We start from the raw sequence: 13,519 nt of genomic DNA, 5'->3' as shown, positions 1-13,519 counted from the left end.
TAGTTATTTCTGTAGAGCAGTTTGTATACATAAGCCACAGAGCAATAAATACTTTATCATTACTGTTATATTAGAAATGAGCTTTAAATGCATTTGCCCATCTTTTTAATTGCCAATGTTATTCATATCCATTCACACTTTAAAAAAAAAACAAACAACAAAACAACCAAGCAAACAAAAGAAAACCTAAAAAACCCACAAGATAAAAAAAGAGCAGCACAGTAGGTTTTACATTAGCTTTGTACTATTAATTGGACAGAAGACTGTTGATTAATGCTTCTGCACTCAAGCTGAATATTGCAAGTACAAAACAATTAAGCCTCTGTATTTGTATATTTTCTGTAATAACAAACTTGATCACAGTTCTCTCCCATATTCAAGCTCCCCCTCCCAGTCCTACACCTCTGGTGGTTTTACTTGCACAACTCCAGCTGCTGACAGGTACAATCTCTGATACCTATCACACCTGACAACTCAATCAATCTGCATACCTGCTATGCAACTTACACTGGAAATTACTCAAGGTCTGGAATCCTGAAAAATAAAACAAAAGTCTAACTTACTTCCACAAGGCATGCTTTATCCCAGCAGAACATCACTTTTTAAATTACTTTCATTTCAGACAACTCATTTATGACTGCAATAAATACAATTCCATCAAAGTCTTCTGACTCAAAGACAGTGAATACCTTCATGTCAATCAATCAGAATAAAATAGAGTTAACCAAATGAAATGGAGTCCAGACTGACAACTTTTCCAGACAGAGTGAGAGCATCACAGGCAGACAGGAATACAAGACCTGGCAGCAGAAAAAAAATCAGCAGCCAAGTTTTACTGAATAACCAATACACAGATGACAGAGAAAAGAGGTGGATTATTTAATAAGTGGTAATAATATAAATTTTTAAGATGCCTCAAGAATAGTTTCTAAATAAGGGGCAGCATTAATCTGCTCAGCTAGTGGTCCAGCTTTGCAGCTACCTTGTTTAGAAGCCTTGCCAGTCTACTCAAATTGCACAGGGATGCTTTCATTTTCTTGATGTGACAAAGCAGGATGCATATGACAACTGACCTATGTAGTAGCCATCATTTAATGCCATTGCATAATTGGCCCAAAGATAAAAACACGATGGAAAAAATAGGCTTATATTCTGGAAAATGTCATAGATTTCAAAGTTGAAAGCCATAGTCTGGCAGCATTCAAGCCCAGGTCCTTAACCAGCCACTCCCCCAAATCCATCTCTCTCCATCCCTTGTTTCTGTGCCCACACTGCATCTTTCCTCTCACTGGTAATCAGTACAGTAATTTGTAGGGCAATGACAAGGACTCAATATTACTGAACTGATTCAGCTTTAAAGTAACTCCTAAAAGAAGTATCTGGGATATATGGGGTGAGGGGTGTGGTGCTTAAAGGTTATTTTTTTACCTGCATTTCCTCTCAGTTCAGTTTGCAGCACAGCCTAGGAAACAGCTGTATCAGCTCAGCTGGACAGGGCTGAGCTAAAGGTTAGGCAGACTGAAAGGGATAGGACCTTTCTACTGCTCCATTACAAAGCATTCAGTTACTGCTTACTTAGGTAGTACAGCCTTGAGCTAACCAAGTTTTAAATTACCCTCCTTTCTTCCTTGACTCCATTCTACACTTTTGCCTTCCAACACACTGCAAAAGACTACAACTTTTTCCTCAACTGACATGTTTGATGTCTTTTTTTCCCTTTCTCCTGAAGCTGCCCTCCCCCAGTATTACACCAGGAAAATATGAAGAACAAATTCCAGAACAGGTTCATGGACACAATTCTAATTTTTTCAGGCTGAGAAGCACTCAGCCTGAACATGTATGCAAGAAACATGCAGCCTAGTAATTCAGTGAATTAAAAAATGCATTTTTGGCCAATTAATTGAAATATTCGTATTTTCATTCAATGTAGTCTCTCCCCATAAAACTGTCAATCTCCACAAAGGTCTGTAATCTACAAAACACAAAATTACTATTTCTAGCATTATAGATGAAAAAATAAATTTTCAAAACCATTGCCTTTCTGTCCAAGGCAACTCTGATGCTGGGTGCAAAAAACCCTCACAAGCCAGGCATCCAAATTTAGAGCTCCACACCTAGGAAGAGAGACCTCATGTTCAAAAAGTTAGGATGTGGAAGCTTGGATTTCACCTGTATCATTCAGGTATCTCCTGGACCAATTTTACTCTGGCCTGGTGTGGAAAAGGAGGAAAAATGTGAGAACAAGCTTTTCTCAATTAAAACATCAGAAACATCTGCAAAGATTTTGGGTTTGAGCAACGAGTGTTTAAGAATAAAAATTGTCTAGCTGTTCAGAATTTTCCATCATATGAATGTTATTACAACTGTTTAATTCCATAGGATAGGGTAACACTTCAGTTTTTAACTAAACTCCTTGAAGCACTTGAAAAAGTCTCATCTTTGTGTCTTTCAGTATAAAGCCTGCTGCTGCAGATGCACTTTAAGGAAAAAAATAAATGCAACAACTTCATCAGTTTCCTGTTTGTTTCTGCTCAGTGTTAGATGCACAATGTACCATACACTGTTTGGCTACTGACATTCAGAGGTCTTACATATGTCATTATACATGTGTAAAAAAACCCAAATATGTGTGTCTATACATACAAAATTATTCTTTCCTTTTCCAGGAAAGAATTTTGTCAGAAAATATCATAATAACTAAGTTAGCACCTTAGAGCAGTTTAAGAGGAAACTACAAGGGACTAGGTGTTTTAGGTTTGTTTTTTTTTTTTTACCCTACTAATTTCTTTTTATATTACAGCTATATAGTCTACACAAACAGAAATTATCACTGCTTTATCAAAAGCTACAATTTCTTTTGAATTCATTTGGAAGAGAAAACAAAATTTTCAAATCAAGGTTTGAGATAAGCAAAGCAATGAAACAAAATACATTTTTGCAATCTACCTCTCACTGAAAAATGTGACAACACATGTCCAAACAAAACACTGCTGTCCTTTTGTCAAGACAGTATTTTTCTGAAAGACTGCCATTTCACTGAAAATAAAATTAGATATACTCAGCTTACTCATTTGTACAGCAAATGCTGTAAAGGACTCTTGATTTTAACTGAGGTTTCTGGGTACCACTAAAATACACACAGTTTTGTGAGTGGGAAGCTAGGGGATTTGGCGAGTTTGTTTGTCTGCTTATTTTACTTGATTGTTCTTGGGGAAGAAGTTAAAAAATAGGAAATACTTATTTGATTAAGGCAATAATACTAGGGGAAGAAAAAAATGTGTCAAAAGCATGCACCAAGTCCTATGCATCTTTGTTAAACTAGAACAATAAGAGTTTTATCTTTGCCTCAGGGAGCAAAGCTGATGATATCAGCTGCCGAACTTGCACGCCTGACCAAAGCTGAGTTTGCAAGATACAAGAGGATAAGAGCACAAACGAATTCTTTGCAAAAGGCAGTCAGATATCCAGTGCTCAACTCAGATATCCAGTGCTTCACAGTAAACAGAATGAGGGAGCTGCTGGAAGTAAGAAAATTGAAGAAAACCAACCCCAGCATCGAGTCATAGCAATGGCTAATAACACATTGTTTAAACAAAATATAAGAAGACCATACTAAAGCTCTTGAAGTGTTCTTTCAGCATTAAACATCTGAGCTTATTTTTGGGAGTCAACTAAACTAGTAAGAATTATTGTGTACTCAAAAACACACTTAGCACCTGTTTAACAGTGAATGGTGCCCCACAAATAGCTTACCACAAAGGAGACTCACCTTGTATAAAGCAGAAATGATCTGATGCATTTTCAGTCGATGAAATACAAAGATATCGTACACAGCTGAAATGGCCAGAACAGTCACTCCTTGCTCCTTCCACAGCATGCTGCATCCTGCACACAGCCCTGCTCCCAAGATCCAGCCCCAAGTACTTGGTGAGGAACCTCTGGTAGAGCAGTGCTTCACGTAACACATGAGGGAAAGCAGAAAGAAGAGGCAGGCTCCAATATCTGCCCTCCCTACAATCCCTGCTACGGCTTCCGTGTGGATGGGATGAGATGCAAACAGCAGGCCTGCTGTCAAGGTCCAGTACCCATCGCCAAAGAGAATCCTGGAGAAGTTTGTGAAAAGGCCAGTGACTGCTGCATGTAAGAGGACATTTACAAGATGGTAGCCCCATGGATCCATTCCCCCAACAGCATGGTTAATGCGGAAGGAAAGTGTGCAGAGAGGTCTGTAGGACTTGTGGCTCCCACTGTGAGTAAGCAGTGTCCCCCAAAAGTCATTGTAGAAGATATGGATCCACGGCGTCTCAGGCAAAAGGTCCTGGTTTGTCTTGATAGCTCGACTACAAAAGACAAATAAAAACTTAATTTTAACAGAAGAAAATGGCTATGAATGAAAGGCTGTGAAAATGCAATCACACTGCTACAAATTCAAGTTTTGAATTTTAACAGGAGGTGTTAAAAAACTACATATCTATTGACTTCCTTCTAGAGTAGAATTTCCATATAAATTGGCTTTTAAAACATTAGAAACAGACATTACACTGTTTCTGTTAAATTAAAACACCCTTCAGTGACATTCTTCTGAGTCTAACCCAGGAGTAATCAGTTAAGATTTGATGAGTTATAATTAAAATGTAAAAGCAATATGAAAATCTTGAAAACATTATTGTTGAAACAATGGATCCTCCAGTATATCAGAACTAAAACCCCAACTGTCCTTTTATACTGGAATTTTAATTTAGATTTTGGAAAGGATTTTGCTAACATAGGTAAACAGTAAGTATAGAAGTTGGTAGGAGCATGCAATGTTCTGCTTGTGGACAGGGCCTTCTATAATTGTCTTGTGCACATTTTGACTGACAACATTTTCTGCAACAACTTGCTGAAGGCAGACAACAGAATATTTCACAGATGAAAATACACTTTCTTTTTAGACTTCTTGTATTTCCAATTGAGGAAAAAAAATTACATTGTATTAGCTTATGAACTCAAGTCTGTCAGCCTGATTAGAAAAAAAATGCTCCAGCTTTCAGCATTTATGCTTACAACCACACTGGCAAGAACTCATGCCAGCCATTAGCAGTTTCCAAGTCTAATTTTTTACTGTAAAAATCTGTCTCCTGTAGTGTTTGTACAAATCCAAAGATTTGCATTTAAATTTATGCAGTGGGAGAAGGTGTGAGACCTGCTTAGTGCAAAGAGATTACTAGAATTTGATTAGTTACTTGTATTCAAGCAATTATTTAAAGATTCGTTGTTGTTACTACTGACCTTAACTCATTTAGCATTTATTTTATTAAGGCAATTAAGAATCCAGCCAGCTCAAAGACTCTTTTATTCAAAAAAACAAACACGAGAGATGATTTTTATCTCATTCTCTCTTCAAAACCTCTATCTGCCTTACCAATAAATACCGTCCTATAATTAATAATTCTTCAATTCAGATAAGAAAAGAAAAAAAAAAAGGTGTAAAGCTTAAGGCCACATTTAAAATGCACGACTAATTCATGTTCCAAGACTCCCATCACATTCTCCATTTCCTTAGAACCTGTAAGCAAATCCCTTTTTTTTTTTTTTTTTTTTTTTTAAGTGGTATTCATTTCAGGAATGTTGTCTTGTTCTGGGAAGAAAAATGCCCAAAACTGATGTACTGCACCACAGAATCTCCATGCAAATACTCCAAATACCACACAGCTGAGCATTTCCATTGTCCAGAGCATCCTGCTGTAATGCTTTCAGACATGCTTCCTCTCAGCATGTCCTTTTGTCTCTGAGCACATAGAGGTTACAGAGAGGTCAGCTTAAATCCTTTAAAGATCTGATGATGCTTTTTAGAATATTTGAAAATTTTCATTCTGACTTCTGCTTATGCAGTGGATCAGGTTGCCTGTATTTGTTTTCCCAACCCCACACACATTTTTCTCATTGTAGGCAAGTCACAAGACAACACTGGAGGAAAACAAGATTGTTGTTTCCGCATTATTTATCTTGTCCTTCTGTGTTGTCCTTTCTTGAAACCTAATTCCTCTGTTTCTGATTTCCTCTTGTAGTATAACTCTCAGAACCACTATCAGAAAACTAGGAATTTGGCAAAAAAAAAGCAAGTGTCAGGCAAGAAAGAGTCTATTCTCTAAGAAAAACATAATATATTAGACGACAGACTCCCAGCGGCTAAAAATGGCTATCAGATGTCAGGATTTAGAGTTGAAACCATGAACAGCAGAAGTGTTTTTTCTTGGGGAAACATAAGAAAGTAAGTGGCAACAAAATTGCCAGCACAATAACCCTCCTCTGAGGCAAAGCATTCTTGTACAAAGAGCGCAGACAGTTCCCAGGTTGCTCCCAGGAAATGGTAGCTTCTAGTATTTAGTTTGCCTTCTCTCTAAGGTGATAGTTTTCATGCAGCAGACACTCATATTGAACTCATCCCCACCAAAAGTAAACTGTTTCACAAAGAAACCTAGTGTACATTCCAAAGGCATTCATTCAGCCAAATCTTATTCAGAGCTTTAGCAACAAATTTCATGCATCCTTGATCCTTTTCTGTTTAGACCTGTCCATATTAAAAATTAAAACAAAGAAACAGACAACAAAAAAAGCTCTACACACAATAAAAAAATCAAAAGGAAGCCCTGAAGATGCAGTACTGATCAAACTGTATTTGGATACAGATTTCAGCGGGCAGTTCTATAATACTCCTAGTTTCTTGTGCATGTAAATGAAACAGATTCTAGTACCTGCCCATCTGCATGAAGAACACAGAAGCCGACAGTTCTACCTTACTCAGTGTTTAGTCACATCAAATGCTGTATTTTCTATAGATCAAAATTTTAAATAAAGTTAAAATTTCTTTCTGTATGGTTTCCATACAGTTCCAAGGCCATTAATGAGCCTTGACAGCCTGATCCCCCTCCCGAGGTTCCCACACTCTGCCCACAGTCCCAGGACCTCATGTCAGGTCTCCGAAGCTTTCCCCGATGCTGCCCAGGGCCCAGGAGCCCATGTGAGTTTCCCAAGGCCATCAGCCCCTGCTCCAGGGACACCTCAGTAGGGCCAGTCTTCAGCTCCCTGGGCCCTACCCTGACACATCTTACTGAACTGAACCTGTATCCCAGCCTGTCCCTGTCCCCAGGGAAGTGCCCAATGCCCAGGGCTTGGGCTGCCCTGGCTCCTGGCTGTGGCAAGGCTCTGTTTTTTTCTCTAGTTACTGAATCACCAAGCCATTTACCCTGCTTGGTCTCCAGTTCTAGCAGAAATTCTGAAAGCAACACCTCCTCACACTGGTAGCAGTGCCAGCTTGTCTCCAGTAAAGCCTCCTGTGCTAGCAGCCACCCTCACTCTCTGCAGATAGAAAATTATATTAATTGCTGGCTCTGGAAAAGACTCTGGGATAAAGGAAATTACAAAATACTGTATTAGCCTTGCTTCCAGCTTCATTTACAGTTTATCTTGAGGTTATGTCCTGCATATTAGTCCAATTTTGCTAATGGGCATAAGAGAATCAAGTCATCATTCTTCGCCAGAGCTGCAAACTCTGCTCTCGCTAAAAGGCAGCGGGTCGCCTGAGAAAGTCTTTTCTCAAAATTCCAACACAAGTGGCATTTTACTTCCAAGCAGCCTCTGAACAGGGCTGCACACTCAGGCAGGGAACGTGCTTTGTTCAATTTGCAATGCCTGCCCATTTTACACATCCCAGGAGAATGGCATATCTTATTCAGTATACAACAAATGGACATGCTTGGGGCAGGGGGAAGGAAAGGAATTAGATTCAGTTATCAGTTCTTCAGAAACAGAAAGCTGAAGAAAGACAAAAACACTGTAAAGACAAAATCATCATTTCTAATCCACTTGAAACAATGCTTCTGCCTCCTGCCATAAATCACATATTTGCCACAGGTCAGCACACACCTTGAACACGACTCACTGAGTTTTTATTCATCAAACCTAAAAATGCCAGAGGTACAGTCATTCACACATACACATATACACGCATGTGCACACACAAAAATTCCAGATGTTTTCAAAATTAACAACTATGTATGTCCTAAACTTCTGTGCTGGTGTTAAACTGATCCAGGTGTTAACACTAGCGTAAAAAAACAGATGCGACATTCTAAAGTGATTTAACGAGTTAAGCCTTATATCCAGCTTCAATATTGGTAATGGTACCCATATGCTGAAAATTACCATCAGCATTTGAAGCAGACAACATATTTTAAAGGAAAAGGAAAATTCCCAACTGTGCATGCAGGAAGCCATTGACCAGACGTCTCTCACATAAAACAGATAGTCAGTGATGGACTGGCAAGGTTGAACATGGAGGTTCATTGTTGTTTTTCCTCATTTTAAAAACAATATTAATTTAGTGCTTTTCTCTTGAATAGCAATAGAAAAACACCCTAGGGTATTTTTACAGTGGATGAGTTAATGAGACACCCTAAGGATGCTTTCAAGACTATATGTTACTTATATAGATAACAAGACTGAAAACACAGCCAAGAGCCTACTTGCTTGAGTACAAACAGCTTCACATCCCCAAAACATACAGCAGCTAAGTAAATCCGCTAGACTACTTACAGGTTGTTAGGCAGGTGGTGGTCAGAAAGGAGGGAAGTAGAGCTTGTCATACTTGCCTGCAGACTACTATATATATATACATATATATATATACATATATATATACACACACACATATATATATATATACACATACATACACACATTGTATTGACAGGATGAAGTAGAAGTCAGAAAATACTACTTAATATGCAGAGATATCTTAAGAAAGTAATAAGCTTAAGTGCATAAAAACACATTCATCTAAAAGTTTAATTATAGTCTGGGAAACTATCTGCCATTCTGGTGACAATTATGTCTGACATGTTGTGTGTTAAAGTTCATCTTTCTCAGTTCTTAAAGTGGAATTTAATTTACCTTCAAATCCAGCAGGTAGTAAAGTTTTAACCATGTCACTTCACAAAAAAAAAAAAAAAAAAAAAAAAAAGCAGCAACACCCAAAAATAAAATCCCAAACCATAAGCTTCTATATTGTATATCAACTAGGGACACCTGCAGGAGACCAAAATCTGTGCATCCTCTGAGTTCCAAGTTGCTGCTTTTGGTTTATCTCAAGAAAAATTGTTCTTAGGTGAATCTCTAAAGAAAATCTAATAATTCCAGTGTTTTCAGAAAGGAAATACTTGGCAACAACTAGCCAAGTGACATATAGGATCCTGAGGTGCTAGATGGCTCAGAGAATGGGTCTATACATACAGATTGATGGAAACACCTAGGATCAAGTCGTATTTTAAACTAATTAAAGGAAAACAGAACATCACAAAAGAGAAATTAGCTTACTAGAACTTTGTATCTAGTTAATTTCTGCCAATAATATGGTCATTTCCTAATTGCATAGAAAGAGGTGAACTCGGAGTTCAAACACTGAAGACAACACATAGTTTTAAAATAATTTTCCTATCTTATGTAATTACTAGTGCAATCTAATAACTCTATATAGAGTTAGTACAGGACCTCTGGAAAATGTTAACAAATTATAACATTAATTCTGTATTTTGGACTATGAAAGTAATTCTACAGCTGACTTCATTTTAGTACTAGAAGAAACAGGAGCTACAAATAACAGGTCTGTAAATAGTGTTTTATTTGTAAAACTTTATTGGACGAGACTTTCCTGAATTAGATATAAACAGAGTGGAAAGATGGATGAGACAACTGTAACTATACCCTTGGATGATTGCAACCACTGCCAAAAACAAAGAAATAAAAATACTAAAGAAAACAAAACAGTAAAATCACAAGGAAAAACAGTAAGAACACAAAGGTTATAGTCTTATACCACAGTATAAAGACACACAAACTTTTTAAGATTTTTCTGTACTGCACTATGTCTTTTAAAGAAATGGATCTTTTAAAATAAGCAATAACTAGACCCTTGTTTATTTCCATTGATGACTTTATCTGCTGTGGTTTGACTTTGCCAGTGACTGGCTATGATCCAGCAGCCCATCAGCTGCACTCTTCCAGACTTCATAATTTTGCAACTAAAGATGCAGGATGTTATTGAAAAGAAGGAAGTGGTGGCAATGGTTACATATAATACTGAATGCTATCAGGAATTGCTTTAACTACACTGAAACATGCTGCATCTATTGATTTTCTTATTGACTAAGAAAGCTTTGAAATCTTTATGTAACTAGAAGTTCAAAACATTTTGGTTACAAGAAGGTTGAGATGGCCTTAAATTTTTTTTTTCCACCCAGAGTATTTCAAAAACTAACTATATTCTAACTAATAAATATTTCAAAAACTAACTATGAAGGTTTTAAACTCCTTCTCCATTGTATAAGCCTTTCCATTTCTATGTATATCCTCCTATGGGGAAAGAATATGGCCTTAATATTAACCCTAAATGCACCTCACTCCCCTCAGTTTAAGACTTAGCCTGACCTAACAAATACTAAAAAATGGACTATGTGAAATTTGAAACCCTAATTAATTCCAACTGGCCAGCATAGTACTACTTGATTATTCATGTACAGATTAAAAAAAAACAAAACACAATGGAGGGAAATGAAAGAAGTAATTAATACTTCCATATGCTGAGCAATGGGACACCATCATTGTCCTTTTAAGAGGAAGCTGATAAAAATGTAAGAAGAAGAACAGCTCTTGCCTTTATCTCTGCTCTCTTAGTTTCTTCACCACAGCATGTACCATAGGTCTGTGAAAAGATACTTTCATTCCTAAATCAGAAATGCTTTCTGCTATTCTCACAGCTATTTTATAAGCTAGCTTCACTCCCAATTACACTCTGCAACAAAAAAGTTGTTAATTGTGTTCTTTGGAAACTTCAAGATACTTTGCTTTTACCTGATAAATATTCTTTCAAACATACATCTGAAGTTGCTCTTTAAAACATTATTCTGTGCCAAATGATTGCCTGGCAATAACTCACAATTTCTTTATTTTATATATGTATGTAATGCCAGCTTCTGAAGCATGGTTAGAATTCACAGCTGGAACCTCTGCTGCCCTTTTCAAATCTATTTTAGATTATAAAAGTGGGCCCAGCAGGCCTTATTAGATTTACTGTTCTGCAGAACAATATGACACCGCATAATTTCTCTTCCCCACTTCCTGTTCAAAAAACTTAAACATAAATAATTTTTGCCACTCATGATAGCAAAAGGACAGATATTTAAAGGCTTGAGAATATAGCAATTAGAGTAAAAATGTTGATTTTCTTACCCAAATTAAGAGAATTTATATCAAAGTACTTTTTTGACAGGTCACCCAGATTCTGAATATACATAAAGGCTTTCCAAGACACACACCTTTTAAGCCACTATCTGAAAATAGAGATACACATACTGCAGCAGTACAAAAAAGAGTTTATCAGTCATACAACTGTCCCACGACTATTCACTTCTCTGTTTTTTTTCAGTATGTGGCAGACTATGGAGAAAATTAAGTTAAGCAATTTAACTTCAGAAAAACTTTTTTTTCACATTTCATCTATTTTTGATAGTGCATTTTCAGGAAGTTTGAGAAGATTGTACAGAATTATGCTTAAGCCCATGACTCTTTCGCACTCTAAATTTAAAGCCTGAAAGAATTTTTAGGTTCTGATTTTGATTTTTATTTTTAGGGAAGTGCTGAAGAGGATAACCAGGAACACGTATCCATACAAATATAGAAATAATGAGTTGAGGAAAAACCACTGAACCACAACATAGAGACACTCTCCTTTTCTTATTTTTTGAAGGGGATGAAAGATAAAGAAATGCAACAGGGTTTTAGTGCATAAGTTTCCTTCTTCAAGTCTTTTATTTCAGCAGTAAAACAACCCTTCATTAACAAGGGCTGACCTAAACTTAGTTTTATTGGTTTAACTGAAAAGTATTATTCAAAATCTAATCAGTGAAAACAATTTGGTGCATGCATATCCACAGCGGTCAATTTAACCTTCACACTGTCTTTAGAACTCATATTGAAGAAATATCCATATTGGTGGAGAGGAGAAAAAAAAAAAACCAATCACAAAAAACCCAAGCTATCCCTCACCATGTTCATGCTATTCACTGTAAGAATCAAGTGATTCAGAAAACAGTCAGACCCACCTTGGCTTAAATTATCCACAGGAAGTTCAGACTGTGCCACATTACAAACTATCAGATGTGCTCGCTCAAAATTATCATATCGCCAAGAAGTCTCCTCTTCCCTACCTCCAGCCCCACTATAAGGTACATAAATGCATAAAACTAAAGTTCTGACACACATCAATTGAATACCCTGTATCACTTTTCCTACTCAAAGGGTATCATGTTAGCAAACTTGTGGGGTGGGTTGTTTGCGTTTGGGTTTTTTTTTAATAATACTGTAGAGAATAAGCATTTTCCATTTAGGTTAAGTCTGTGTTGGTAACTTGCAAATATTGATGCTGAAGCTTTAAAAGACTATTTTGAATGGCAAGAAGGTAGTACTTTTGCATATTTTTACTTGCAGTATTGTCCATTTTTAGTATAACTGCCCTCACAAGCTGCCCAGTTATGTACATAAAAGATTGCCCACAAGATATTAGTGCACAATAAAAGGTACCGTTTTTAGACAGCAACTTCTACTTAAATTTGTTTTTTTTCCTGAAATCAGTCTAGTCTAAGAAACCAAACAGATACCACTTGTCTTTTAAGTCACTACTATCTTCCTAGTCTAGTTTATCAACTTGCCTGATAAACAGGTAATGATGATTGTAGTCATAGTGCCATTTCAAAGGCAGATATTAAATAATAATGAAGGCAAGGGAATACTCCCAGAGGATTACCAAACTTTATTCTGTGTCAGCTATAAAGTCCAGCTACACTATCATGAACCACGAGATGTACTGCCATTTCAGTGAAATAGTCTTGAGGAAACACAAAAAGCAAAGCAAGTTTAACTTGATGGAAAAAGCAGCAAGAAATGCTAACACATAGTTGAGGCTTACATTTCTCTGTGATGATAGCTTACTCACCAGTGAATCAACCAAAATACTTCAAGTACCTTCTTAGAGGATACCAATTTTTTTTTTTAAAATGCAGTACTTTTCCTTCTCAGATGCCTATTAATCAAAATTCCTACATAATATATAGAGGGCCTAAAATATGGCTAGAAAGCATTTGTGATGGAGTTAGACTTTACCTTCAGTCTTTGCCACAGACATGTCAGAAAAATTCCTGTAAGCATTTTTATAATTTTATATTTTTAGCAGGGAAAAAAGGAACTTGCTACAGACTTATGTCAAAACCAATTTCTATGAAAACTAAATTCTCACAAAAAAGTAAAACAACCTAGATAATTAAAACTAATATTTGTTCACGGGAAGAAGACGTGTAACAACTTCTAGTGAGTAGAGAGACTGTTCAGCATAGTCCTGAAACAGGCTTCCCCGGGAAAGTGGTGAAGTCACTGTCCTTGGAAGTACTAAATAAGTAGACGTGGCACTCTGTTTAGTGGGCATGGT

At 36.8% G+C, this 13,519-nt stretch overlaps 1 protein-coding gene across 3 annotated transcripts in view; it reads right to left on the bottom strand.

Annotated features, from left to right (window-relative positions):
• Positions 1-13,519, bottom strand: part of TMTC2 (transmembrane O-mannosyltransferase targeting cadherins 2) — a 230,874-nt gene that overhangs the window by 126,835 nt on the left and 90,520 nt on the right. For 2 of the 3 annotated variants that reach the window (XM_068190320.1, XM_068190321.1), the window contains exon 2: positions 3,770-4,340. The exons of the other annotated variant lie outside the window; for it this stretch is intronic. In XM_068190320.1, coding sequence (XP_068046421.1) covers positions 3,770-4,340 — 571 coding nt within the window. The remainder of the gene's footprint in view (positions 1-3,769; positions 4,341-13,519) is intronic. 3 annotated transcript variants of the gene reach the window in all.

This window comes from Anomalospiza imberbis, chromosome 5 (genome assembly GCF_031753505.1).
Source record: "Anomalospiza imberbis isolate Cuckoo-Finch-1a 21T00152 chromosome 5, ASM3175350v1, whole genome shotgun sequence".
In the NCBI taxonomy this organism is placed as follows: domain Eukaryota; kingdom Metazoa; phylum Chordata; class Aves; order Passeriformes; family Viduidae; genus Anomalospiza; species Anomalospiza imberbis.
The sequence above is the reverse complement of the archived record's forward strand: the minus strand, read 5'-3'. Positions and strand labels throughout refer to the sequence as shown.